This window comes from Oenanthe melanoleuca, chromosome 13 (genome assembly GCF_029582105.1).
Source record: "Oenanthe melanoleuca isolate GR-GAL-2019-014 chromosome 13, OMel1.0, whole genome shotgun sequence".
In the NCBI taxonomy this organism is placed as follows: domain Eukaryota; kingdom Metazoa; phylum Chordata; class Aves; order Passeriformes; family Muscicapidae; genus Oenanthe; species Oenanthe melanoleuca.
In genome coordinates, this window is record NC_079347.1 from 11,409,493 (window position 1) to 11,437,388 (window position 27,896).

The 27,896-nt window shown below is 40.9% G+C and overlaps 1 protein-coding gene across 1 annotated transcript in view; it reads left to right on the plus strand.

The window, feature by feature from the left end:
• The window catches only part of TRPC7 (transient receptor potential cation channel subfamily C member 7), a 63,554-nt gene that overhangs the window by 29,108 nt on the left and 6,550 nt on the right, over window positions 1-27,896 (plus strand). Inside the window, exons 4-9 of the mRNA XM_056502697.1 lie at window positions 7,029-7,193; window positions 11,992-12,208; window positions 17,054-17,287; window positions 19,114-19,378; window positions 24,567-24,762; window positions 27,608-27,829. Of these exons, the coding sequence (XP_056358672.1) occupies window positions 7,029-7,193; window positions 11,992-12,208; window positions 17,054-17,287; window positions 19,114-19,378; window positions 24,567-24,762; window positions 27,608-27,829 (1,299 nt within the window). The remainder of the gene's footprint in view (window positions 1-7,028; window positions 7,194-11,991; window positions 12,209-17,053; window positions 17,288-19,113; window positions 19,379-24,566; window positions 24,763-27,607; window positions 27,830-27,896) is intronic.

Here is a 27,896-nt window from a genome sequence, read left to right on the forward strand (position 1 = left end):
TTTCTACAAAACAAAGGGCTGTTTGTTCACTTGGAGGCTCCCAGAGCAGAGTACAAGGTGGAGGTAAGGAAAGGCTTCTGCCTGTGCTGGTCTCTCCCTGTACTGTGTTTTCCAGCAAACTTCACTAATTCCCACTGAGCTCTTCTGAGCATCTTCTGCTCTGCGTCAAGTGAAACGACTCTGTAATGGGTTTTTTACCCAATAAAAATGTTTTGATACATTTTCCACCTTTTTTCCCCACCCCCAAAAAAGCATGTTCCAGCTCAAGAAAAGTATTTTATTCAGTGTAAATGCAGACCCTTTATTTAGGCTTCAAGTCTTAAAATAACCTAAAATATCAAAGAAATCTTCTAAAGGGAAAAGTGTTATAAAAGCAAAGAAACTATGTTTTGTTTTATTCCATTCATTGATTTTTTTTTCCCTGTCATTTGCATGTGGGCATATGTTTACCTCTTAACTCTTCTGATCCTCTTTGGTGAAATGGCAGTGTATTTTTCACCCCTCAGGGGAAGAGCAGTAATATCCTGCTTTGACCTTTCCCTGAGTTTTTTCTACCCCTGCCAATGTTTGCTGACACTCCCACAGTCTTCAACGACCTGCTGAAAAAGGATGATTTCATTTCTGCTTTGGGGAAGGCTTTGCAGTGAGAAACATGGCACTGCCTATGCAGCAAGCTCAGCTTTCCCTCCTTCCCTCTGGTTTTGCTCAAGCACAGCAAAGCTGCCAAGGAAACCTCAATTCCCCTTCCAACCCAGCCCTGGCTTTGGTCCTGCTGGGAACATGAGCATGGCAAGCTCAGCTCAGGCTGTGTTTGTCTGTGAGGTGTCAGGAAATCTTCATGATAATTCAGATTTAGCTTTCCAGAGCATACAATGTGTGTGGTTCAGATTCCACCTGGTTTTCCCAATGTGTAGATCCCTGCAGGAGGACTGCTCCTCTGTTCCTGACAACACAGCATCATGGAATGGTTTGGGTTGGAAAGGACCTTAAAGATCATCCAGGTTCAACCCTCCTGCCATGGGCAGGGCTGGCAAAATGGGAAAACCCGTGTATGCAACCCATTTGCTGTCCCCTTCTTTTTCATTTGTAATTCAGAGGCACAAGGTGACAATTGAAACCCTTTGGATGACTCATTTGAGTCAGCATTTTCCCTCGGATTTCTGGCATTTGAAGCATTACACACCCAGCCCAGGGATCCTGTGAGCAGGTGCTGCAGCTTAAAATGTGTTAATAAATGTGGGTTTGCAGAAGCAAAGAGCTACATCACAAGATAAATGCTTAATAATGAACCCAGAAAGGTTGTTCCAAGGACATGAATGCAGCTACATGATGGAAGGAGAAATTGCTCATCCCAGCCCCTGGCAGTGTCTTTTGACATCCTCAATGTTCTCCTGAAAGTCTATTTATGCAGCTCCTTTTGAGCTCTCACTCAGTGATTAAACCCACTGAAGTTTGCCATAAGGCTGCAAGGGAAGGCACAAGCTGAGAGAACATGACAGGAGCACCTCAGGACTTTACAGTCACAGGTTCATGTTGGTAGTTCTGATATGCAGGGTTTTATCTGCTTTCACTGCTTCACTGATGAGTTTTGCCTACCTAGCCCCTGGCTATTCAGTGTAGGGTACATTAGCAAAGTGAGGTGATCCTGCCTGACTCGTTAATTCTTTTGCTCAGTGGTAGATTTCTGTACTTTTAAGGGAAATAGAATCATTTCAGTAATAAAAGAGATACTGGTTTCTTTCTGTATGATTAATTCCAATCATCAGAGGCTGACCTCTGTCTCTTAGCTGTCTTGCTGTAAGTTTCCTTATTTCTGATGACACTATTTTTCTCTCCAAAATAGAGACTCTCCTCTCCTCTCCTCTCCTCTCCTCTCCTCTCCTCTCCTCTCCTCTCCTCTCCTCTCCTCTCCTCTCCTCTCCTCTCCTCTCCTCTCCTCTCCTCTCCTCTCCTCTCCTCTCCTCTCCTCTCCTCTCCTCTCCTCTCCTCTCCTCTCCTCTCCTCTCCTCTCCTCTCCTCTCCTCTCCTCTCCTCTCCTCTCCTCTCCTCTCCTCTCCTCTCCTCTCCTCTCCTCTCCTCTCCTCTCCTCTCCTCTCCTCCCCCCTCCTCCCCTCTCCTCTCCTCCCCTCTCCTCCCCTCCCCTTTCATCAAAAGTGTTTCCCCACAATGCATATAACCAGAAAGAGCTGTCACATATCAAATTAGAAAGAAATGTGGAAAAGTGATCACCCAATGTGGTATCCACAGTGGTGTCTGAAACACCCTCTTTATTCCTGTATGTAAAACTCTTCCTTTGGGTCCTTTCAATTCCCACTGAAGTCTTGGAGAAACTTTTTTCCATATTCCAGATACATTTTCATGTCTCTCATTTAATCCCCTGTATCAAAGGACAGGGACTTTTGGAGGTGTCAAAACTTTTCTCAGTCTTTTGCTGGCTCTAAAAATGCTGCTTTGGTGGCTTCATTATTTGAGCTGATTGATGTGTGATTTTTATGGGTTGTGTGATTATTATGGGGTTTTTTAGCCTTTTTTAACTTAAAAAGCTGTGTGACTGATAGGCTGGAGGGAAGAACAATTTCCTTCCTATATCAAGAGATATGCATGGTACTAGGAAAAACCACTGCCATCTGCTGGGATCCCAGGGCCATGGGAACAGCAAAGCTCCCACCGTGGTTTCTGAATGCAGAAGCACTGAAAAACATTTTTCTTGAGCTTGCAGATCCTGATGCATTACCTTATAGACTCTGCCCAGGAGATAAAGCACTCAATGCTTTTAAGTGGCTGGTTTTGGAGCCAGGCAATCCCCTGCACTGCCAGTGCTTCCATTTCAATCAGAGATATCCTGCCCTGCTGCACAGCCCTGGTCACACTGCTCTTTCTTGTCTGCAGCACAGGAGCATCCATGGTTTGTCCCTAAAAGCCTCCTTGCCTCATTTTCCAGCACTGAAGAAAGGAAAATAGCGTTTAATGGGAACATTGAAAAAGCACTGCAGCATTCAGTCTTCTGAAATTCAATATCACACATCACCATTTGTCATTATGCTTTGAAGCATTCTGACTTTTTTCTTAAACTCTTCTTCTCCATGCTAAGTCACTTACAAAAAAAAACCAAAAAGTTAATGTAATTTTTAACTTGGTGCCAGTGCCCATTCCCAGGGAAGAGAGAAAGTTAAATGGCTCTGTAACATCTCTGAGGAGATCTAAGATCAGTCTCTGAAATGATGATAGAGGTGCTGGCAGTGCCCAGGGGTCACTGTGTGTTTCATTAATGTCTGATAGAGAAAACAATGAAAACTGTTCTGCTTGCTGTAAGCAAATAACAGATCAAAACTCATTCATGTCTGATCTTCCTGATCCTTGACTCATTTTTCTCTCATTTTAGTAATAATCAGAGTAAGATGATGTCCTGGGGTGACTTTATGATGCTGAATTTTATCCCCATTTGTCAGTTTAGCCCAGAAATAAGCCTTATGCCTTTAAAACTAGATCTGAGAGTGAAGAGGGGGAGAAGGAAAAGTGCTGGATTTTTTTTGTGGCTCTATTCAAACACATGGAGATAAGAGCTTCAGCTCTCTCTCATGGACTCTGTTGTCTGCAGCAGGGACACGGAGCGGGAGAGAACTCTCCTTTGATTTTAGTTAGTTTTTTTTTTAGTTAGCTGAGGCCAGAAGTTTTTTTGGAACTGCTGTTGTTCAGTCCCAGGACTTCCAGGGCCCCACAAGCTGCACTGCAGCCAGACACCAGACCTGAGCCCCAGAGAGACTGAGAAAAACCCAGGACACGTCCCCAAAAAAGACTCTTTGTCTCTCTGACCACAGAAAGACTTTCTGAATTTGCCATCTCTTTAGAACAGCAAGAGGTTCCATTGTTTAATATTATTCATTTTTTTGTGTTTGTGAGAACTTTGATTGTAAAATAAACAGTTTTTTCCACTTTTCTCCAAGGAAATCTTTCCCAAACTGGGTGGGGGCAGGGAGGGGGAAGGGCCACTACAAGTTGCTTTCTAGAGGGACCCTATTTGGAGTTTTCCTACTAAATTTGCCCTAAACCACGACAAATACTCTTTTGGCACCCAAGGTGGGGCTAGAGAAAGTGGAGAAAACCTGTACTCATTGTGGTTTCACTTACTCTGTATTGGGATAAAGCAGGCAATAGCCATGTTGCTTGAATTCATAATGTCTCTCTGGGAGGAGGCCATTATGTGTCTCTGGTCCCTCAGCTTTTTTGAAGTTTTAATACCTTTCTGATCCCTAGGCTTATTTTCTTGCCTGGAGATAGCTCCAGCATAGTCCCTAACACGTTGCTTTTACAGTAGAGGGGATGGATCCAGGTTGCTATTGTGTTGGGCTCAGTGATAACAATTTATAAGGAGTTTACAAAGGTACTGGAGTTTGCTCAAGATATGTATGGTTTATGGTTTCTTCATCCTACCCATGTTTGGGGGTTTATTAGTAATTACACACAGTTTGCTAGAGGAGGAGCAGGGGATGAGGCTTTTCAGCCTTTCCTTTTCTTCTTCTCCTTTGAATCTGTTACATCACTTTTTGAGAATGTTCAGTTCCCCCTGATTGTTAAACAGACCACTTTGCTGGTATTTTATCTGGTAAGCTTCCTCTGCATGGTCTGCAGCATGTCTTGAGTGAGGGCTGGTGTGTCCAGAGGAGCTGATGAGAACCCTGACCTAGGAGTGGACCCAGCTGTGGAAAATCCTGTCTGCTGGGGGGAATGGGAGGACATGGGCCAAACAGATACAGATGAACACCATCTAGGATCTGTGGCACTCTGCCTGTCTTTATTGCCTTGTACAAAATAAACTGTTCCACTGAACTGGGTTTTATGGCAATTCCTTCTCAATTTTCCTATATTTGTATTTTCATTGTAGCTGTTTCCAGACAAAGTGGAAAAATGGACAGATTAAAATGTCTGATGAAGTCTCTGAAATGCCAGCCAGAAGTCTTTTACTGCCTCATTGCCAAGGACAACTGAATTTCTTTGTTTGAATCAATTATCATAATGCAGTGAACAATTGCAACAGGAGGAGGAAGTTTGAATATTGTTTGGGCCCTTCATCCCAGAAGTCTGCACATTCACGTGTCATTTCTCTTTCCATGAGTCACTACAACTGTTGTTGAATTCATGATATTTAAAAATAAAATTTGCAAAAGGTATCAATTCTCTACTGAGTTTCCTTCCACTTCATTTTTCTGTCCATTTTCCAGGAAGAAAACAAGCCCAAGCAGCATTAGGACAAACATAAACATCAGGCATTAGGAAATGCCTCCTTGTAATACTGCTGTCATCATGTCAGCCTTTAACTTTAAATGCTTAGAAGGACTAGGACTCATGATTTATAATTATCTTTTTTTGAAAGCTTTCTTTTTTGTGGAAGCAGCTTAAAAGAAAGAATATTAAAATATTAGTATTTCCAGGAAAAAATTCTAAAGACAAAGGAGTTAAAAGTACCCATCAATTTTCTTTGTTCTGACTGATTTATTCAGTAGAAGGAGTAGAGTCTCATTTTCTTTTATTTTTTTCTTCTTGAGAAATGTAAACCCCAAAGCCTAATTTATCTCAAAAGCATATTTTAAACAGCTGCTAATGTGCTATTAATGAAGGAAAAGTGTTACTCCAGAGCAATCTTAATTATTGTGCAACTGTATTTCCTCCTGAACAGTAACAGTTTTGTTATGCAAACATCTCAAAAAGAGCCCATTAAGTTCCCTAACCGATCATCGTTCACCGACAGTGAAGATCAAAGCACAGCCAGAACTTTCTCTGCTTTTCAGCCCAAGAAAACTACAGATACAGCTGAAATCCTGCAGCTGGGTGACGCTTAAAGGGCTGATCCAGGTCAAGGGGCGGGTGCCAGGCGTGGTCCTGTCCCTGTCCCTGTCCCTGTCCCTGTGGCCACCCAGCCCTCAGCAGCCTCTGCTTTCCTCCCTTCTTTTTTTCTTGACCCCCTTCATCCTCCCCTTCACCTCCAGAAAGTTCTGCTCTTTGAAGGACTAGAGTATTTTACATTTCCCTCCTAGGAACATTTATTCAGCCACTGAACCAATAAAAGAAACCCTCAGTTCTGCTAATGCAATTAGCTGCATCAGCAACATATTTATTTTTTATTTTTTTATTTTTGTTATTTTGCATTTTAATTATCCTTCTTTGTGATTAAAGATAGCCACGTTCTAAATTCAATCACCTCAAAGAACAATATGAACTAAAGAAGTTTAATCTTTTATTATAAAACTGTCAGGGAAGATCTTGTGGTGCTGTAATTTTGCCATTAAGGAATTGCCTTTTTCACTTTTCTGCAGCTCACCTTTTCTTTTACTTTTTTTTTTTTTTACTTCTGAACAGTAAACTGAAGAAGAGTCTCAGTTACAGGATATAAACCAGGTACTCTTTGACTCTTTGTACCAGAGCACCACAGCTTTTCCTTCCACTTTTGAATTTGTTTTTTTGTCCTATCAGTGAAGAATGAGCTGTCATATTTTGAAAGGTACTCTGAGATAAAGCATTTAAAGTATCAAAACACCAGCCAGACCTCATAATTTGGAGGAGAGCCCTGCAGAATGGCTTCCTTTGGTCTTTACAAAGTGGATAGAACAATACAATACTAGAGCTGTGTTAAGCTGCTGTGTCAGTGCCTCTGCCCTTAGCAAAGTCATCACGGTGTTTTCCAGCTTGACTTCCAAGCACTTCTGTGTCTTTTCTGAATCTCAGGTTACACTATCTTACCCCAAGAGGTAACTTGCTCAGAGGCATTTTGGAGCACTGACCACTGATGGGTTTGGCTCAGATTCTGCTTTTTAATCATGTAAAAATAGCTTTCCTCTAGAGAAGACAAGGAGCAGAAGCAATGCACATTCTGGCAGTACCTGGGGGTCCTGTGTGCCTGGTTTGCAGCTCTCTGTCTGTTTGTTGGACAACAAAGACACGACCTGTCATGTTCCATTTCAGAAGGTTATTCCCTGAGATCTCATCCTCCTCAGACAACCCTACTGATGTCTCTGTTTCTGGTTTCCTTACAGTTTGTTGCTCACCCCAACTGCCAGCAGCAATTGCTCACCATGTGGTATGAGAACCTCTCGGGCCTGAGGCAGCAATCCATAGCTGTGAAGTTCCTGGCTGTTTTTGGGGTGTCCATCGGGCTGCCCTTCCTTGCCATCGCCTACTGGATCGCTCCCTGCAGCAAGGTACAGACTCCTCCTGGCTGTGGGCTCTGCAGGCATTTTTACCCTGGAATGAAACCCCAGATTTTTCCATAAAGCTGTTGGGAAGTGATTCATGGTATCCTCCAAGATTGCCTCAGGAGAGAGGAGACACAAATGGGACTGTCATGGTCTGAGATTCATCTTTACAGGGAAAAAAGAGGGGTGGTGGGCAAAGAGGGTGAGGGAGTGGGTGACAAGGAAACAAAAGGAAAAAGAAATGTATGGGATACAACAACATAGGAGTGGAGTGAAGAAAAAATAGAAGAGCCATCAAAACTGGAAATAACTGAAGGAGAAGATTCTTGTTTTTGTTAACTCTGATGTTTAAATTGTTCTTTTATGCACTTTTTGTTGTGGGTTCCTCCTTTTTTCAGGGCTCCTTTTTTACCTTTCCTCCTTCTTTCTGAGCTCATGGTTTTAATTAGTGGAGCATTATTGTGGTTTTAGCTAATAGAGCATAATTGTGGCTGCAGTTAGTGGAGCATTATTGTAGTTTTAGTTAATAGAGCATTATTGTGGTTTTAGTTAGTGGAGCATTATTATGACACATGGACCTGAAACTCCTGGAAACTTCTTATTGTCACAGCAAAGACTAGACTTAATCATAAAATCTTCCTGGTTTTGAGGGAAAAGATTATGAAAATTGGAATATAGCTGTATACCTAAATATAGATCAGATGGAGGAGGAGATTTTGTTGAGAACTAGATGTTAAAGGACCAGAGCCTATCATTAGCTTGGGTAAAATCTCAAGTTGTTTGTGCTATGAAATCTGTAGAGGTTTCATTCTGAAAGAGTCTGCTCAAACAAGTGGAGATAAATAGGTGTGTGGCTGAGTGATAAATAGCTTTGTCACTGCTCTTGCCACAGAAAAAGGGGTAGCAGGGGAGAAGATCATTTCACATTCAGCAACAGCCAGCAATATCATCCCTTACAAGGTAGATGCCTTTTGCAGGAGGTATGTCTCAGACACTTAAATTTTATCAAAATGACCCTTGCTGCTGATATTGTATTCAGTCTTAAAAGTATTTTTTCCCATTTCCTCTAAAAACCAGTGAGGAATCCTTTCTAAATTTATCAAACTCAAGTAGCTATAGATCCATCAATTAGTATTGAGGAGAGACTATAATTTGAAACACATATTTATTCAATCAGAACAACAGTCCTTCAGTCTGTCTGAGATAATAAAATACATTTAAGCCTTAGTCTCCTCCAAAATAGCTCCAAGAGGAGTATTTTGTGTTAGAGTATAGGAGGATGTAACTTCATCTCCTTGAGCTCTGTATCAACACAAAGTCCCTCATTTTCATGGGTACCAGACAGGACTCCAGAAGTGCTCACAGAGAAGTGCATGGGAAAACCAGGCTGTGCAGTGGGGGGTTTTGCCTGGGCTGTAGAGGGAATTATTGTGTGGAATTTTTTGTACCACCTTGATTCCCTCATGTCAGACCCCAGGCTAGCAGGGATTTATGAAGCTCTTTAATTTCCTTCACCTCTGTTGAACGTGCTGGGAGTTGGCACACAACCCAACAGCAACATTTGTCTCAGAATTACAGAGGCCACTTTTGAATATAGCAATAGGTGGGAAGAACAATGAGACTAGAAATAAGTGGAGAATTTAAGAGAAAAAATGAAAACTAATGGGAAAGAAACTGAGGAAAAAAAACCCTAAAACTAAAACAGTTTTACAGCAGAAGTAACAAATTATTGAGAAAGTTACTTGATTTTAATTTTTTGAGGTAGGTGTATTAAAATTTAAAAATGGGGGGTGGGGATACTTGACTTTTCATCAGCCTTGACTTCATTATCCTAAATCTTTCATGCATTCTCAATTTTCAATGTTCCTTCCTTTTCACCCCACTAGACTGTGAAAAACCACATGTAACCTTCTAGTTCAAAGTCCAATTGAAATTTCTTTCTTTCAGGCAGGTATTGTCTTCTAATGCATAGATTTGCCTTGATCAGAACAATGTCATCTTGATTTTTGATTGGGGCTTGTGATAGAAATAACTGAATAACAAACACAATTTTTCCCCTAAGGATTGGTACCTCACCCAAAATCATCACTGTTAATTTCAAGGGCTGCAGGTTGATCTAAGAGCCTGGTATCTTCTCACAGAAATTACAGAAAATTCTACTCTGGGCAGGCCAGTTTTGTCCTGATCAACTTTACAAGCATTTTATTGGGTTTTTACTGATGGAAGCAATCTTTATGTCACACAACTGGGCAAAGAAATAAATTTTCCATAGTAATAATCAGTTATTTAACTTAAATCAGATCTGTCATCAGAGACACACAGGTGCCCAGGCATGAGTGAGGGGCTCATTTCTGGACCAAGGCAGTGAGAAAAATGGAGGAAATCTCTGAGGTGAATACTGCAATAGGAGCTGTCCTGAGCTACACCACTGTGGATCACATTTTTATGGTGATTGAATTCTGCAGTTTCACATAGGGTAATAGAGGAATTCATATTCAAAATTCCTTCTCTGATGTATCTTAGTTAGGAACATATTTTAAAGCCTATCTTCCCCAACAGAAAATTTTCTTTAATAAAGCTCTATGGGATTAGAATGTACTATACCAAATACTACCCACTAAAATTTGGTACATATTATTGACAGGAGTTTGTACCTCAACCTTACATATTTTTTTTCATTCAGTGTACAGAGCTGACTTTATTAAAACCAGTTTTAGTGTCAGTCAGTCATTCATTCACATGAAGTTTAAGCCTATGCTACCCTGAAATATCCTTGCTGACCCATCCATGTCCTGGAGGCAGTGACTCTGAAACAAACTGTTGCTTTATGTGTTGGTCTCCAAAATATTTTGTTTAAGCACTGCAACTTTGATGGTTGCCTCTGCCTATGCCATATCTGAACCTTTTTACCCCTAAAATACATGAGATCAGTACAACAGCATCCTTCATTCTTCTGCTATGGACATAATACTGGGCATAGAAATGGATTTTTCCTTTATGATGTTTCTATCCTTTTATGTTCCCATCTCTTCAAGCATTTGGAAAATTTTGTAATGATGTCACACTAGGTATTTCTGTTTTGACATGAATGTATGCTTCATTATTTTCCTATCATAGATAGGATACTAAGTCATGAAATTGTCTACTCTCTTAAGAATGAACCTTTGTATCACAGTCAGTGTTTCTATCTTAGCAGTAACAGCCAGACACTACCCTGCAATCCTGGTTTGATGAAAGGTGGTATTCTGATTTTCTAAAAAATCAAGATATTGGTAGATTCATACAGTTACACACCTTGAGTTTAGCTGTATCATGTTGTTTGAAAAATCTTACTGTCATAAAGCATTAGACTGGCTGGAGGAATTGACACTTCATTAATTTTTACAGAATATTTTAGTCAACACCTTCTGTAGTTCTTAGCTAAAAATCAGATTTCTGAGAAGATATAAAAAGCATCAGCTCAAGAAAATAATGGCAAACTTTCTGCAGTAATAAATGGGACAAATAGCTGTTGTAATGCTAACTAAATGCAGATTTCTGTTAAATCATGAGAGAAGTAAGGGAAATTACCCTTACTCATTTGGTTTTGTAATACATGGAATTATTTCTCTGATAACTGAGATAATGCTACTTTAATATAAGGCCTTTTTTTTTTACATTTCTATAGACTGCAGAAAAAGTCTGATTATGAGAGGAGAGGAGTCATGATTCAATAGGTAGTGCTTTTTCTCTTTTAGTGAATTCAGGGTAGAAATAAGCCTCATACAGATTGCAAATGAACTTTCTTAAAAACTTCTTGCTAAGGATCCATGGCTGTTGTTCCACTTAATGCTTGCAATCTGAGCTCTCTCAGGTCATAGGAGGAAAACTGAGATTGTTACTATGACATTATGTCCTACTCTGTGTGGGACATTCTTCAGACCTATCCCATCACCCCATCAGCTCAGCACTGAAATTATAAATTCTACTACAACGCATAAATCTACACAACATCAACCATAAAAACTTTGAGAATTACACCAATGCTGACAGCACTGGAGGTGAACCAGAGCTGCAAGAATTGAGACTGGTGCTCTTGAAAATGCTTCTACTCTTTCTATCTTTCTGGAGTAATGTTATCTTAGTTCACAGAAAAGGTAAAATTAAAAGTTATATTTAAATTTATTAACAAATAAAGCTTTTCAAGAAGACCAGAACAATTATCAGTAGTGAAGAGACCTACTGCTCCTTTCCTTGGCTTAGTGTCCTGAAATAAATCCTTGTGTTCTGGGAGTAATTCTCGAGCTTTTGTACTAATTATGAGAGAAGACTATCATAGCAAAGCATATGAAAAGCATTACTAAAGAATATTTAAGCAGAAGGCTATTTCTTACACATTGATAATGAACCAAGAATTGGCCATTAATAAAAGACTCTAACATACAACCATGATTTTAGGATGAGAATTAGAATTTGTATTGACTCACGAGTGCATTCATACAACACATACACATACAAACATGTGTTCCATATAAATACCCTGTCTCTTCATTTTCCCCTCATCATATGGCCAGGACAATTAGATATTACATGTGGGTTTAAAGGGGCATTGTAAGACATTGCCATGCATAGAAATTGCACAATGCATGATGTCTAGTAACAGCAAGTAACAACTTGAACAAATCTAAACTCTATTTAGCTAATGATCCAGAATCAATTACCGAATCCTTTTCACCGTGGGCAAAAGGTTTCAAATTTTTATAGTGAAAAAACTTCTAGGAGGTGGGTAAATAAAAACTTTATGACTGTGTATGTTCTATTGCAGCTGGGACGTACCCTTCGAAGTCCTTTCATGAAGTTTGTGGCTCATGCAGTTTCTTTCACAATCTTCCTTGGGCTGTTAGTAGTGAACGCTTCAGATCGGTTTGAAGGAGTCAAAAATCTCCCCAACGAGACCATCACGGATCATCCAAAACAAATATTCAGAGTCAAAACAACCCAGTTCTCATGGACAGAACTGCTGATCATGAAGTGGGTGTTGGGTAAGTAAAACCAAAATGTCTACAAGTCTTCCCTGGAAATTCAACCATATTAGGGATGGCATAATGCACAGTGACAAGACAAACAAAAAGGAAAAAATTAAAATGAAACAAAAATAAACAAATAAAAATTAAACAAATATCCCAACCAAACAAAGAACAACAACAAAAAAAAAAAAAAAAAAACAAAAAAACAAAACAACAAAAACAAAAAAAAAACCACAAGCTAAACAAACAACCCAAACCAAGAAAACTCCCCAAAACTGAAACAACCTGCTAGAAGTCTAGGGGCTGATGTCAAGAGTTTTGATTAAAAGAGGAACAAAGAAGACTTTGGTCTCGGTCACCACTTTTGAAAACATTGAATGATGCTTAGCAAATTCTCATTTACCTGATTTTTCCACTTTGCATTTTAAATGCTATAGATGTTGCCTATTTACCTCTGTTGGTTTAAAAATTGCATCTTAGAGAAAGCAATATTATAATAGAAATATTATGGCTTGTGGCTTCACTCTGAGACAAAGTGAGCAGAAAGAAGTGTAGTGAATCTGTCTGATTTATTACCCTGCCATGGGATCCTACTGTAATTCACTGAACCTCAGTGTCTTTGTCTGCAAAACAAGTATAATGTAATTTGTTTTTTTGTAATGCACTCTAAGATCTAGTGATGAAACCTGCTAGACAAGTAAGAGCTGGATTTTATGAAATTCATAGTATGAAATTTTTACTGGTGAGACGACTGTGGAGTGCTCAGATCTTATAAAAAATTAAGTTATTTCAGCAATTACAAAGCAAGGATTCATCTGGGTGAACCCGTTGAGTGCAAAAGTGTGCCACATGCATAAGTTAAATTTCAAAGGAGTTTCAGACAAATTTAGATGTCTCACTTTTCCATCAGGCATCATTTACTCCTGGCAGGTCACTTAGTTTGAACCACTAATCTAAACAAGCTCAGGAGAAATTATCGGGAAATTGAGCTTATCAACCCTGCAGAATCTTTGTCTGCCTCTTCTGTGGCTATTTTTGCTCACCACCATAATTTTGATTCTTTTCTTGCAGCAAATATTCCACTGTTCTATAAGCACTGGTGGCATTAAATTCCCCTGAAAGATAGGATATGGCTGCTATATCTGATGACTTCTTGGCCAATGTTTCTTTGTTCCCTGTCCCCGAGATAATCAGAATCCCATACAGGATATTAAGCTAGAAAATACTGAATAGATGCCAGACTGGATAGAGTAAGACTGGAAGATATATTTTTAAAATTATATTAAAGCAGTTGGACAAGATGATTAGATTTTAAACTAGGTATTCTTTTCTTATAGGCAGTAGGTATCTGTCTGCTTGTTGAGTTCCTCAGTGATGAAGAAGAAAACATTTCATTTAAAGTGAAGGTTTTCACTTTTCTGGGAGAAGAAAGGTGATTCATTGTACAGACTCCTGAATATAATGAGATTTTCTAATGACTGCCTACATCTGCACTGACAATCTCCTCTGGCTACTTTATCTGCCTGTCTCCATAAAGATCCAAATAATCCTTCAACAATTCTGAGGTGAAAGTTTGGGGCACATGTCCTGCAGACACCTGCACTTGTTGGGCCCCATGTGTGACCCTGAATTTAAGGATTGTAAAAGCCCTAATGGTAGCAACCTTTGGTTCTAAAGTCTTATTGGTATTATAAATACCTGTATGCAAGTAGAAATATAATTAAAGTGGCCAACATTGACCTACCTAACGGTCTTCTCTGCTGGAGTGACTGTGTAAGTGCACAAGGACAGGCTGCAGATGTCATTTAACTGGACTTCTTTAAAGCCTTTGACATGGATCCTCCATGGACAACATCCTTCTCTCTAAATCAGAGAGAGATTGATTTGATGGGTGGACTGATAGATGGATAAGAAAGATGCTGGAGGGTTGTGTGGTCAGGGGCTCAGAGTCCACTGATGGACATCAGTGACAAGTGGTGTCCCCCAGGGGTCTGTACTGGGACCAGTGCTATTTAATACCAGCATTAATGACATAGAGGGCTCAAGTGCACCCTTAGTGAGTTGGCAGATGGTAAATGCTGAGGCTGACACACCTGAAGGATGGGATGCATCATCCAGAGCAGTTTAAGGAATCATGAGGTAAAACAAAACCAATATCTCCTTTGTACACGGTGCACAGCAATTTTGCCTCATGCATCCAGGGCTCATTACATGCCTTGGCTGCCTTTTCCCTGTGGCCAAGTCTTCCCATCTCTTGCCTTCAAATGAGGAAGGCTGGCATTTTCCTTGTGAGCAATATGGGCAGAAGTGTGCACTGAAAGCAGAGTTTATTTCTAAATCCCCCTGCAAAAGCAGACAGGGTAGCAGATAAACTCTGGGTAGATGCAATCTGAGCACTCTTAACCTCTTAATCCAACAGCCTTTGGTGGACCCAGGAAGGCTCAAAGGCAGATCTGCAACATCAGCTGCTCCTGATTTATGTACCAGGCCAAAGAATATAAAAATCTAACAAATTGTTCCTTTTTGTGCACAGGTGGTGAACAGCACTTCTTGCACACTCCCATTTTTCTTCCAGATGGGCTGTGCCTGTATCTTGACTCTCCTTCCCCTGCAGAAACCAGAATTGCCTATCAAGGTGACATTTCTGGTTATCCCTGCTGTGGGAATGAGCCATGCAGAAGCTGGAGCCTAGGGGCTGCTCATATCCCACATCTCTGAGCATCAAACTCGGGGAAATACCTCCTGCCAGAGCCACTGGGGGCCTCAGAAACACCACACTGGAATGCAATCACATCCTGGCAGGGTTGCTTTGTTTAAATTCTTCTCCTTATTTCTTTCATCTCACCTTATGTCCCATCCCCTGAATTTTAGCTGTTTTTTCTCTTCTCTATACTTTTACTAAGGAGAAGCTTTGAATTACTCTCTCAAAATATATATACAGATACCCAGCAGTACTGATCAAGTAATTACTGCAACTTTTCTACTTGTCACGAATAGACATTTTTAAAAAATGATTGCCACAAAGTTGGAGAAAAAAACAGTGGAAATTATAGGTCAATACCCTGTTACTTTCACAGAGGGATTCTAATTTTAGTCAAACTCCTCAGTTTTAGACACTTCTTACTTCATTAATCTGTGATCTAGATACATTAAGTGAGCAAGGTTAGAAATAAATTTGGGAGTAATTTCTGGTCATCAGGGAACAAGTGCTTTGTTGGGCAATGCTACCATGCATGTGATATTTCCTTAAGTGTTTTAGTACCTTTATAAAGCACATGTGTAATGCACAGGGCTAATGGCTCCTATCCATCATTTCTGAAACACTTCTTTTTTCAAGGTAGAAGCGTTTCTTTAATATTTCATCCTTGCTCCAGGAAAATTCCTGAGAAATCAATTCTTCCACCTTCTCCCCTAGGCTATTTATTTTTAAATCTCACTCACAGTGAGTGACAGTGTGGGATGAAGTTCCTGCTTTTGCACAGCCAAGCACCATGGAGAGCTGGGAGAATCCTCACCTGCCCTGCCTCTGCCTCTGCTCAGCATTCTGCAGATGCCAGGCTCTCTCCCAGGACAGACCCTTACTGGGCACAGCCTGTATCAGGGTGCATCTTCAGGGAGGTTCCAGGGCTGTGGAGGTCAGGGGCTTGCTGTGAGCTTGGCTGATGGTGCTATGGATAGCTCAGCTTCTGTTTTCCTCTTTAAATGCTGCACAAGGACTCACAGCAGCAGTTCTCCACTCCTCCACCCTCGGGCTAAATTCCCACTGACCTGTTTCCCTCCTTGTAACCCGGCTGCCCAGTGCACCCAGGGGACACCCTGTGCTTCCAGGAGGCTCAGAACTAGCCAAGCAAATGCATTTACGTGCCACACCACCAGAGCTTCCAGCAGAGAGGATGAAAGGAGTTCACAGAAAGGAGAAGATTGCAGGAGGTTACAAGGAAATTGGCAGGCACTGTTCCTTCTTGATTAAATGTGAATTTTGCTGCTGCTATGGAAACAGGACTGGGTAGAGCGCAGGAAATATTTATCAGTGGGTTAAATATTCCAACACTTTAGCTATTCAGGAGGAAGATTTCAGCCCTGGAGCCCTGCTGGGATTGAAAGTTGAGCAAATTGGTGAATCTGACCTGAGCTCTTTGACTGAATTCACTTGTCCACCCCAGCTCTTCCCAGTAGGACATGGATGTCAAATATTTGAATTCGCTGAGTTTGGTGTTTAGGTTTATTTGTAAGTCTGTTGTCAGAAATCATAAATTTGGGCTAAACTCAGTGTTTTCAAAGTGGTAGGACACACTTTAATAATGGAAATTCATTATTTAATACAGAAAGCTTTATGAAATTGGAAGGACAGAACTTCTGTCTTGCCCTTTTTAAATCATACTAACTTACTCTTGAACAGTTCTGTTTGCATTCTCAAAATAGGCACACCCACTATTCTAGGGAAGGAGGAAAAGAACAGCAGAGCAAGCAGTGCCATCTCCAGTGCCACAGTGTAGGAAGGTCATTTTGGGGACAAGATAGGAAATCTACATTTTTTCCAATTATATCAGCCGTAGAATTTTCTAGTGTCATCAGAATATCTGAACAGTGTTTTTTGTGTCATCAAGAGAAATCAGCTTTTCCATTGACTTAGATAGTGACATTTTGAGATTTCTGCTTCATAAGCACAAAAGGACATAGAAACTAAAATACTGTATTAATTTTTAAGAAAAGATGACAAGAGCCATTCTCAATAAATTTGTTTAATTAAAGAGTCTTTTGCTTTGGTTTCAGAAGCCACTCCAAACAGGAAATGGATCTGTCTGAATGCAAAAACATCATCTTTGTTTGCCAGTTAAAAATACTCTGATCCCTCCACAGGTATGATCTGGTCAGAGTGCAAGGAGATCTGGGAAGAGGGTCCACGTGAATATGTGGTGCATCTCTGGAACCTGCTGGACTTTGGGATGCTGTCCATCTTCGTGGCATCATTCACTGCCAGGTTCATGGCTTTTCTTAAAGCATCTGAGGCACAACAGTACGTAGATCAGTACGTTCAAGATGATGACCTCAATAATGTCACCCTCCCCCCTGAAGTTGCTTACTTTACCTATGGTAAGATGCTTTTTTCTATCGAATACTTCCTGTTCTTTTAGGTTAATGTGTGCCAGTACTGAAAGCAGCTTTCTTTTTGTGATATTTATATAGTTTTTTCTGAATAAACCAAATTATTTTCCCTAGAACTACCCATTCCAGCCATCTTCCTACCAGTCAGAAAGGATCCTCATTCAGCCTCTGCTCTTGTGCTGCAGCTACATTCAGGTCAATCACATCCTGAAAATGCAGCTTGAGCAACAGATAATCAGGAACTCAGAGTGAGCAGAATTACAGATGCATTAATCTGCTTGGTTTTCCAAAAGAGAGAGGAAGGAGATGTGTGAACAAACACAGAATCTGAGGCTGCAGCAACTGCATTTCTGTTACATACAACATGCATATAAAAATAAATAAAAATAGCATAAAAATAGCAGCTGCTCATCAAAACCTACATTTTTGTAGAGACTGTATCATCTCTAAGTGCTGGCATTGGGAAATGCCTTGAAAATGTTATTTTGGATGGCTGAAATGGTTTTCCTTTGCTATATAGAAATGAGTAGAGCTTCACACACATATGGGGACTGGAGACATTGCACATCTCTGCAGGCTCTACCTGGCACCCTGGGCAAAATCCATGTGGATTTCTGCTCACAGGGGGGCTGCAGGAGCTCCAGATCGGGGCACCCAGGAACACCACTTGCTCCCTAGGGCTGTAAGGTGGCTGCTCTAGTGCTGTGCTTGGGCTGGAGAGGAGAGTTGAGGCAGCACGTCCTCCACTGTAGACAAGTCCCTCAGAGCCCCAGAGCCACGTGCCTGACCCACAGCAGCTCCAGAGCCACAGGATCTGGGTGGCCCCACCAGCTCAGCCTCTGGCACCTCTCTCTGCCCACACAAGCAAGGGGCCACCAAAACAATCTTGTGGTTTTCCCCTCTCTGGCTTGCTGCTCCGTCTCTTAAAGTGAGTTCGTGATACAAAGGTGGAAAGGGTCCAGAACAGAATATCCCAATGAGATCCTTTGAATCCCTCCATCAGCTGCTTTTCCTTTGGTTCAGATTATTGCAAATAATGCCTAAGTTTACTGCTGTGGCCCCAAAGATGTCGCATGTTTTGACTGTGAGTCGCAATCTTTCCACCAAGAGCCTCAGTTGATGCAAGGACACTTATAATCCATATTAATATAAATGTTTATATTTCCATCAGATTAGGTAAATCATGCCTATCTGGAGCTTTCTAAAATAAAAATATTACTTTAGTCTGAAGTATTACTTACTTCTGAAGCCTAGAGTAACTAGACTTCAGAAACTGGTTCTAATTTAGAGATAACATGAAAATGGTACACAATGTTTATACCTGCTTTATCTGAACAAACCCTAAATTTCTTATCTAATGGTGGGGATAGAGATCATGGTCTCTCTCCCTAATGCTTCCTTTCCAAACACTGACACATTGCCCTGTATCCAAATCTACAGCTGTATTCCACTGTGTTGTGGTTTTGGTTCTCCATCTCAAGAGCATCACATGGAGAAGGCACAGCACAGTTGATATCCAACTAGGAAACAGAAAATACCAAGTTTGTTTAAAGCCATGCTGGTTTTTTTCACTGTGTGGCTTCAGTAAATCCCAGTGACTTGGTCATTTCCTGCCTTTACCACGTGAAAAGTACAACTAATTCACTGTATTTGTACAGCATGTTGTGGTCCAGTGAACAATTGCCCCAAGGTTCGTTTTTTTCTCTTTAACTCTCACCCAAATGTAAGATTGAGTCTGGAAAGGATCACTTATCATAGTGGCTTCCATCTGACCCTGTTTGTTACTAACGCCCAGTGTACCTGTGTTGTTTTAGCCAGGAACAGGTGGCTTCCCTCGGATCCCCAGATCATTTCAGAAGGCCTGTATGCAATAGCCGTGGTACTCAGCTTCTCCCGCATTGCTTACATTCTTCCAGCCAACGAGAGCTTCGGCCCCCTGCAGATCTCTCTGGGGAGGACTGTGAAGGATATCTTCAAGTTCATGGTCATCTTCATCATGGTGTTCCTAGCCTTCATGATTGGGATGTTCAACCTTTACTCTTACTACCTTGGTGCAAAGTACAACCCTGCGTTTACAACGTGAGTACCACGGGAAGGAGGCTGTTCTCCAGACTCTGTCCCTTCTGCACAGCTGCTGGTGCAAGGTCTGCTCAGCTGCTTTCTGCTGCAGATGTGTGGGAAATAACACCCAGGTCTTGACAGGAAACTTGTACCCCAGCCTGCAGCCCTGGCAGCCAGCTCTAGGCCTGAGTGTAGGGAGAGGAGCAGTTCAGAGCTGGTTATTTCTGGAAATCAAAGTAGCATCTTTCTGTCCTGCTTTTGGCTGTTGCCTTCCAGTTTTGCCACACCACCCTCTTGTGCAACATGTAGCCCATAACACCATGTTTGCTTTCCCTTGTTGAGCCAAATTTGACTTCTAGACCTCTCCTAGAGCCTCAGGGGACATTTTAATAGAAGGATTTGTGAGACCAGATGCATTTCCATCTATCTGTGCTCAGTAGTTAGGGAGAACTGAGTGTGTGGGATGTGACTTGCTTCAGATTTGAAAAGAAGACACCCTTGAAGCACAAGGCTTAATGAGAATCAAGTCAGTTCCATCCCTGACTGCCTGGTGGCACAGCAGCCCTCACTCATGGCATCCCCCAGACATCTCTGGAGAGCAGCACTGACAAACTCCAGTAGCTGGTGCTCTCTCATTAGCACTCATTATCTAAGTGCATCTTGCAGTAGTCACTGTCCTTCGATTGAAATAATGATCAAACATTCACTAAAACCATGACTGCTCACTGGAGTAAAGATTGCTTTAAATGCCCAAGGGATATTTCAACTGAGGGGAGATCCTCCTTAACTTCAGCCTGCTGACTACTTGTGCTGGAGGGACTTTATGTTGTTATAAAGTGAATTTCCCACGAGCATAAATTTTCCTTTCAAGAATTTGGAAGAGACTTTAAAAATACTTACTTTCTTCTGATTATTTAAACACACAGGGGTGGCAAATGATGATCAGTGAAAATGAGCCCTTTCATCATGTGAAACAAAGAGAATAGATTTAAATTCATTCTGAAAATCCTTCTTAGATATTCCATGCAAAAAACTAAAAGCCCTGAGGTAGACAGTCTCAAACAATTGTAATAAGCTAATTAAAAGGTTATTTTGGCAGATGGGCAGACACCAGTTGTTGCAATGCGTCCTGCTCTATTTTTTGTGGCTGCTTGTTGGCCTTGCTGAAGGTGGTGATCTCCTGATGCCAATAATCTACTCATGGAAAGGAGGAAGATTTCAGTGTTAGAGCTGGATGCAGAACTCAGTGTTCAATCACTGAAAAATCACAGGGGCAAAAAGGGGTAATGCTTACTTTGGTGTCCTCATAACCCTTCTGTGACTTCAGCAACATCACAGAAGGCATATCCTGGGAGCATGTTTGTGAATTCTAACGAGATGGGTGAAACTTTACAGAGAGTTTTGTAGTCAGAAATGTGACTATTAACCTGTGGGACCTGATTCTCAGAGGTCACTTGTGTCACTTGGGTAGTTGTGGCAGAAAAAAACCCATTGGATTTGTGCACATAATTGTCTGTGGCCAGTTGAAGACAGCATTGAGCTCCCTGGATTGCCTCAGTGGGAAACCTTAGACAAACAGCTCCTTACTAAAATAACTCCAAATTATACATTTAAGAAAAGCACACCTTCCCAGGGCAGCATGCAAGCAGAAAAAAAGAATATACACTGAGGGAATTGCTTGCTTCATTCTAATGATAATAGTTAGTGAATGTTTGGTTTAGCTTTCACACTCCCTTGCTACCATACTTTGAAATTGTGTACTCAATTTCTCCTCTGTTGTCATCTACAGAGCAAGCACATAGCACCACAGTGGCCTCTGATTTGAGTTATTATACAAAGTTTCTGTCATTTCTTTCATTTTTATATTCTGGAAGCAAAGGAAATAAGGATGCAGTTGTCTTTACTCCACACAGTTAAATATAGAGATTATTTTAGCTAACCATACTTGCAAAAATTTTTGGAAGTTCTTCAATGCTGAAGAGCAGATAGATTATTTACACAGCAGTTTCCATCACGCCAGCTATGTTTATCTGTTTATCAGATGCTGTGTACAGCACACAGCTCTTGAAACAGCCTGTAATTAAGAACATGCTATGCAAACAAAATCGAAATGGAGGCAAGGTTGATTGTGTTCATCTTGCTTTCTGCATCAGAAATCAGGCTGAAGGCTACAAGGCAAGGTTTTCTGTCTCACTCTCCCCACAGGGCAATGTGACTCACTGTTCAGTGCCAAAGCTTCCTCGAGGCTTGAAGGCTTTTTTTCTACTTGTTTTGTTTTGTCAAAATGTGATAGTTTTGTAGATTACATTTACTGCATTGCTTTTTTGGCAGAGTTAGTTCTCAAACCCATTTAAGGATGCCTTAAGCTTTCTTAAAGAGGAAAGATATGACAGATATGAAGTGAGAGCCTTGCCATGATCCTTTTTGAATGACTGATATGAAGTGAGAGCCTTGCCATGATCCTTTTTGATGAACAGCACACAGCAGTTCACAAAAGTGAGGAAAATCTGCAAATAGATAATTGGCTATAGTCTGTTAGGAAGTATCACCTTCCTCTATGCAAAATATTTAAATTTTACTGAAATAAGTGTCATGAAACAAACAAACAAAATATCTCTGTGGTCTTCCCAGTGCAGCAGTCAGCTCTACCACAGTAAAGGGTGGTTGCTGTGCACCCAGCTCCACAAGGAGCATCAGCCAATCTGTCACTGCCAGACCCTCCTGCTGCCAGGAGCTGTCAGTCTGGGCAGGACTCCTGACTTCCCAAATCCTTCATGTGTTTGCCTTTGAGAAGGGTAAAACACCTGCTGGCCTTGCAGGAAGGGGGTAAGTTGCTGAGCTGGCAACAAGGAGACACATTGGCATCTTGGAATCTTTGAGAACTTGGCTCCCAACTTCCTCCTCTCATGTTTTAGTGAGATGTTCTTGAAAAAAACAAAACAAAACAAAAAAAAAAGCCCTGATGTTCCCTGCAACCTGTGCCAAATCTCATGCAATCTGGCAGTAATCTAAAAGGGAGATCCAGCCTTTTTGAAGGGTAGGGATGGACTAGAACAAGGTCTCCTTAAATCATTTCCTCTGACAAAGGGAGACCTGCATCTGCCTGGGGGCTCTGCTGAACATTGTTTTGGTGCTACAGGTTAGGTCAAGCTCTCCACCAGCCTCCCAGTCCCACCACCACGGGCACTGGTCCCTTTCATGACACTGGAAATAAGGTTTATGGACATTACAGAGGAATGTGGCAGCCCTGCCCTTACCGCTGGGGCTCAGGGTGGCCAAGGCTGCTCACTGCTCTCAATTAACTTTTCAAGGAGAATCTGGCCCTGCTCCAGTATAGAGGTTAATGTTTGAACTGCAGAAAAGGAGCACAGCTGACACATTGCATTAAAATCTGCTGGCAGGAGGAAACTGAGAGAACCTTTCTAAATTAAAAAGGAAAGTTAACAGCACGGAGCAGCTGGGCTCGAGGCTGGAGGTTATGGATTTTACTAGTTTGGGAAATCACTTGGGTGGTGGGTTTCAGTGCCAGAGATCACAGGTGGAATGTGTGTTTCTTAACTGGAAAGTGCAACATCTATCCAAGAAGCAGTGGCCAGATTGCTACTGTGCAGTGGGGGCAATGTGACACATTAATGCCAGGTCAGCACAGCTGCAGAGGAGGGCAGGAGAAAACAGCAGAGTGCTGTAAGAGAGGAGATGTTTCAGAAGTGTTAGAGGAGAGGAGATGTGGAGCAGGTGGAAAAGTGATGGCAGCTGATTGTAGCACGGTCAGAGATCATCCCCCAAGGGATCTTTGCAGCCATGGAGAGCAGCAGGGGTCAGGAGTGTGGTATCAGTGACTCTGGGGATCAGTGAATTTGTGCAACATCACTCAGGGTTACTTCCCAAAAGACAATATAGAGAGTAGATATTGTACTCTTTACTGCAGTTTCACTTGTAAACAAAACATGGAGTACCACAAATTATTATAGGAATTACAAACCAGTTTGCTGCAGCAGAAAGGAACTGCCCAGGAATCTTCACCAGCCTTTCAAAGGGTTGAAATTAATTTCTCTTGTTTTTATGAATGGTGTAATTGGTGCTGGAATTGATGTAAAGTTTGTTTTTCCTATTGAATATGCCATGGTTTGTGTCTATAAGATGTTTTTATAAACAGATTTAGCAGGATTAGTCTACAACCCTAGTAAAAAACATTTCATCAAAATAATTTTTATATTGCATTGTTTCATTTGAAGGTGTTACCTCCTGGCTGTCAGGAGGAGAAAGAAGGCAATTAAATGTTAACAGGCTAAGGATTGCTCAGCAAGGGCAAAATGCCTTCTAAATTAAATATTAGGCAAAATGGTTTCAAAATGTACCAGCATCCCTCTTCTTCCTCTTCCTCCTCCTTCTGCCCTTTTCAGCTGTGGCTGCTCCCCTCTGTTACAGCCCTGATTCCTTGGATCAGACCATACTTTTGATCTGGTAGCCCAGCCACATTTTTTCCAGCCCCACTTCTCTTTGTCACTGGTTTATTCCCCTTTTTCCCATCTTTCAATATTTTAATTTTCTTCTTGCTCCTTTCTACTTTCAAGCAAGGACAATAATCAAATCAAAATGCCTCTCTGCAATGTCTTCTACCACTCCTTAAATCCAATTTTTTCCTACAAATGCTTGGGTGTCTGACATGTTTGCAGTCCCAAAGCAGGATGGAAAGAAAATCAGACAATGATCTGACTATATTTGCACTGTGTTCTTTATATTAATGCCACAATGAAGAACTTTTCAATCCCTTCTACTGGGTAAAAGATATGCTTCTTTTCTGCCCTGGAAACTGCATAGAAGGGTGTTAGACTTGGTTCTGTCTTCTTGGGATGAAAAAAAGAGTGAGTGAGTAGAAGCAAAAGCCCTAGATAAAAAGTTTCAAACTGCAAGTTGCCCATGGATTTGTCATCCCTATTAGGGACACAAAATCCAAGTGTAATGCAACTGATAAGAACAGATGGAGCAAACCAGGGCACACTGTAGCTTTGTAATATTGATCAGAAATCGTATTTATTTATCAAATCAGGAAATATGACTTGGCATATCCCTGGGTGATGGATAATGGGTTACAATAACTGTGCCAAGACATATTTATATTTGTGCATGGCTGCTTTTATTATTAGCATCTGGCCTGGCTAACCTGGTGTCAACCCTATAAAGTGATTGCTTGTTTTATTTTTAGGGTAGAAGAAAGTTTTAAAACCTTATTCTGGTCAATATTTGGCTTATCTGAAGTGATATCTGTGGTGCTGAAGTACGACCATAAATTCATTGAGAATATTGGATATGTACTCTATGGAGTATATAACGTGACTATGGTGGTTGTGCTGCTTAATATGCTAATAGCCATGATCAACAACTCCTATCAGGAAATTGAGGTAAGATAAATCAGATTACAAACTCAATGTACTTAACTATTGCTGATAATGAAAATGTTAAAAACCCAGGGAGGCAGTAGCTTGCTCTACATCCAAGGTCAAAATTCTGAAAACATCTTACACAGTATAAGAGTTAAGGCTGAGTCTGTCCCCAAACTATGATTGAATTAATAATCAACAATTACTTATTTCTATAACTATTTCAGCTTCCTTGTTTAATGGCCCTCTGTGAATAAAGCCAATTTCCTTTACATGTATTTAATGGAAGTGGTTTGTGATGTTTTTTATTCCCTTTGTTGGTTATGATAATTTATCCATGTGTGTTGCCTTAGCTGCATTGTTTGCTTATGACAGAGTAATATTTCTTCTGACTTTTTGCCCTGTTCTCTACTACTTAAACACTCCAGCCCATGTAGATCTGAAGTTCATATGCATTCATGAAAATGTTTAGGAAGTTCATATTTTCCAATTTCTGTCAAGGCAGAAAACTTGAGAAAATTTTTTTGAGGAATCTCTGGGATCTACAAAACATGACTTCGTGGACATTTGCAAAAACCATTTTGTAAAGCATATAAACAGAGCCCTCAAGGAATATGAATATGTTTCTGCAGAAAGACATTTGCAGGGTTTACCCAGCCCTGCTCAGTGGAGTGGCTATTAGCAGAGAGGATTTGCTAAATGCTTTGGACATAAACAACTCTCTGCTAATCTAAATAAAGGCAGGAAAAAAATACATTATTTGGATAATGTTAATTTTGAGTCACCTTTTACTTCTGATTTGTTAAATGTCAAACTTCTGCCGTTGGGTTTGTATTAATTACTTGTACTAACCTCCCCTCAGAACCTGACATTGAAAAAGGCCAGGGCTGAAAATATTTTCTCACTGTAATGTCTGATTCATCCATGAGCTGCAGTACAAATATAACTCTATCCTGTGTGTTTTGTATCTGAGCTTAAATGTCAGAGAGACCTTACATATGCTCTCTGCCCCAGAACCTTTCAGGATTGCAGAAAGCAGAGTAATTTCTCCAAAGGTTTCTAATCACTGAGGATCAAGCAATTCCCTGAATCCTATTCACCTGAAACAAGCTTTATTTCAGAAGGAGTGTCAGCCTCTTGCTGCATTTTCTGGTTTATTGTAGTAGACAGAGATGCTCTTGAAGAAAAAAAGATCTCTGAAAATATCTGAATAGATGGCCTATATTAACTTTCCAGTTTAAACTTTGTGATGGCCGTTTTCTTGATAAAATGCTTTGTCATCCTTCTAGATTGCATGGAAATTTTCAAAAATTTTTTTAAAGATTACTTGTAACTATCAGCAAGCAAAACAAGTGTGAACTGTTTGGCCCAGATCCTCATAACTGAGTATGAGTTCTCATACTAATTCATTTCAGTGCTCACTAGAAGTGAGGTTAAAGAGAGTCATGTCCTCAAGTGCCACATCTACACATGTTTCAACATCCCCAGGGATGGTAACTGACTGCAGAGAAAGTCCCTATTACCAAAGTGTTTATCTGACAGAACAATGTCAATAGTGTCCTACTATGGACATTATATCAATTATATCAAATTCCATTATGGTCAATGGGCAGATGGTTTACTATTAGCTGGAGTGGCAAGACCATATTTTCCTGCCTTCCATTTAACACTTCTCTTAATCTTCTTCTGTTTTCCTCTGTTTGTGCTCCAAATATTGGTGCTTCCTGACAAATTTGGATTTATGGAAAGAAATCCTTTTGCTTGCCATAAAGCAGAACTACTCCCAACAGCAGTACTTTTAACTGCTTAACAGAAAGGCACAAGAACTCTTCTCTAGTGGTTTATTCTGTAATTCACCTTAAGGATTCTCTGAGGTGCAACCCCAAACCATGAGAACAGCAAATGGCAGAAGTGAATGCTGCTACTCTGGTGAGGACACGTTGCTCCAACTGTGGCAGAATTAATTAATGGTGTCATGCCAGCTCCTGTCCAGGTTGCAGAGGTTCAGGGTAATCAGAGGTTATGAATTCCAGCAGAACACAGATGTACAGGAGTACAGGGAGCTGGAAGATCCACACCCCTACTGCTGCTTCTGCCCTCCATGTAAACCACAAAGAACACAGTGGGACAGCATCTGTATCTCATCCTTTCTTCTGCCTGATAAATGCTCCTGGTACATGGCCCTGAGCATCCTCCTGTATAAATGCCAAGTGAACAATTTCCTCCATAAAATATTTTCTAAGCTTGCCCTTGTTACTTGGAAGTGATCCTGGCCCACTTTGACAATTCATAAAGCAGATTCACAAATACTGAGTGATGGAGTTTTTCTCCACCTTCATCCATGGCAGGAGGTAGGAGAATTAAGGTGTATGGGGATATATGATGGTGAATGCAGACAGGTTCCAAGAGGAAATCAGCTGATGATAGAAGAAAGCAGTGTCTGAGCCTCCCTAAGGGGATTCCTGGCCAATGCAGTGGTAACAGATGAGGCAGAAAATTGCAGTTCATCACAGACAGTCTTTGCTGTTGTTGTGCTCATGAAAGTTTCTTCTGCCATCCATGTCTCTATGTTCTGACACATTCATTTATCAGCACAGCAAAAAAACCAGATTGTTACTGAGACAACCCCTTTGATATACAAGAAAATAGTCTAATATTTGGAAGACACTTGCACTCTGTTTATACATGACTTTGTTCACATTTTCCTTGATTTGAGATTACCACAGAGAAGCCTACAAATACATGTTTGTGCAGGCAGAATCTGGTTGTAGTTAACTCCTACCTGTATGTTTGTCCTGGTCATAACTAAATTCCTTCCTATTTACTAATTTGGGTGTTGATTTGTTTTTCCTTCTTCCCTTTTAAGGAGGATGCGGATGTGGAGTGGAAGTTTGCACGTGCCAAGCTCTGGCTATCCTACTTTGATGAAGGAAGGACTTTACCTGCTCCTTTTAATCTAGTGCCAAGCCCTAAATCATTTTATTATCTCATACTGAGAATAAAAATGTGCCTCATAAAACTCTGCAAATCTAAGGCCAAAAACTGTGAAAATGACCTTGAGATGGGGATGCTGAATTCCAAAAAACGGGTATGTTTTATCTCCACTTTTCATGGTTCCAGGCTCTCCCAGCTGAGCTCTGTGACTCTGCTCAGGG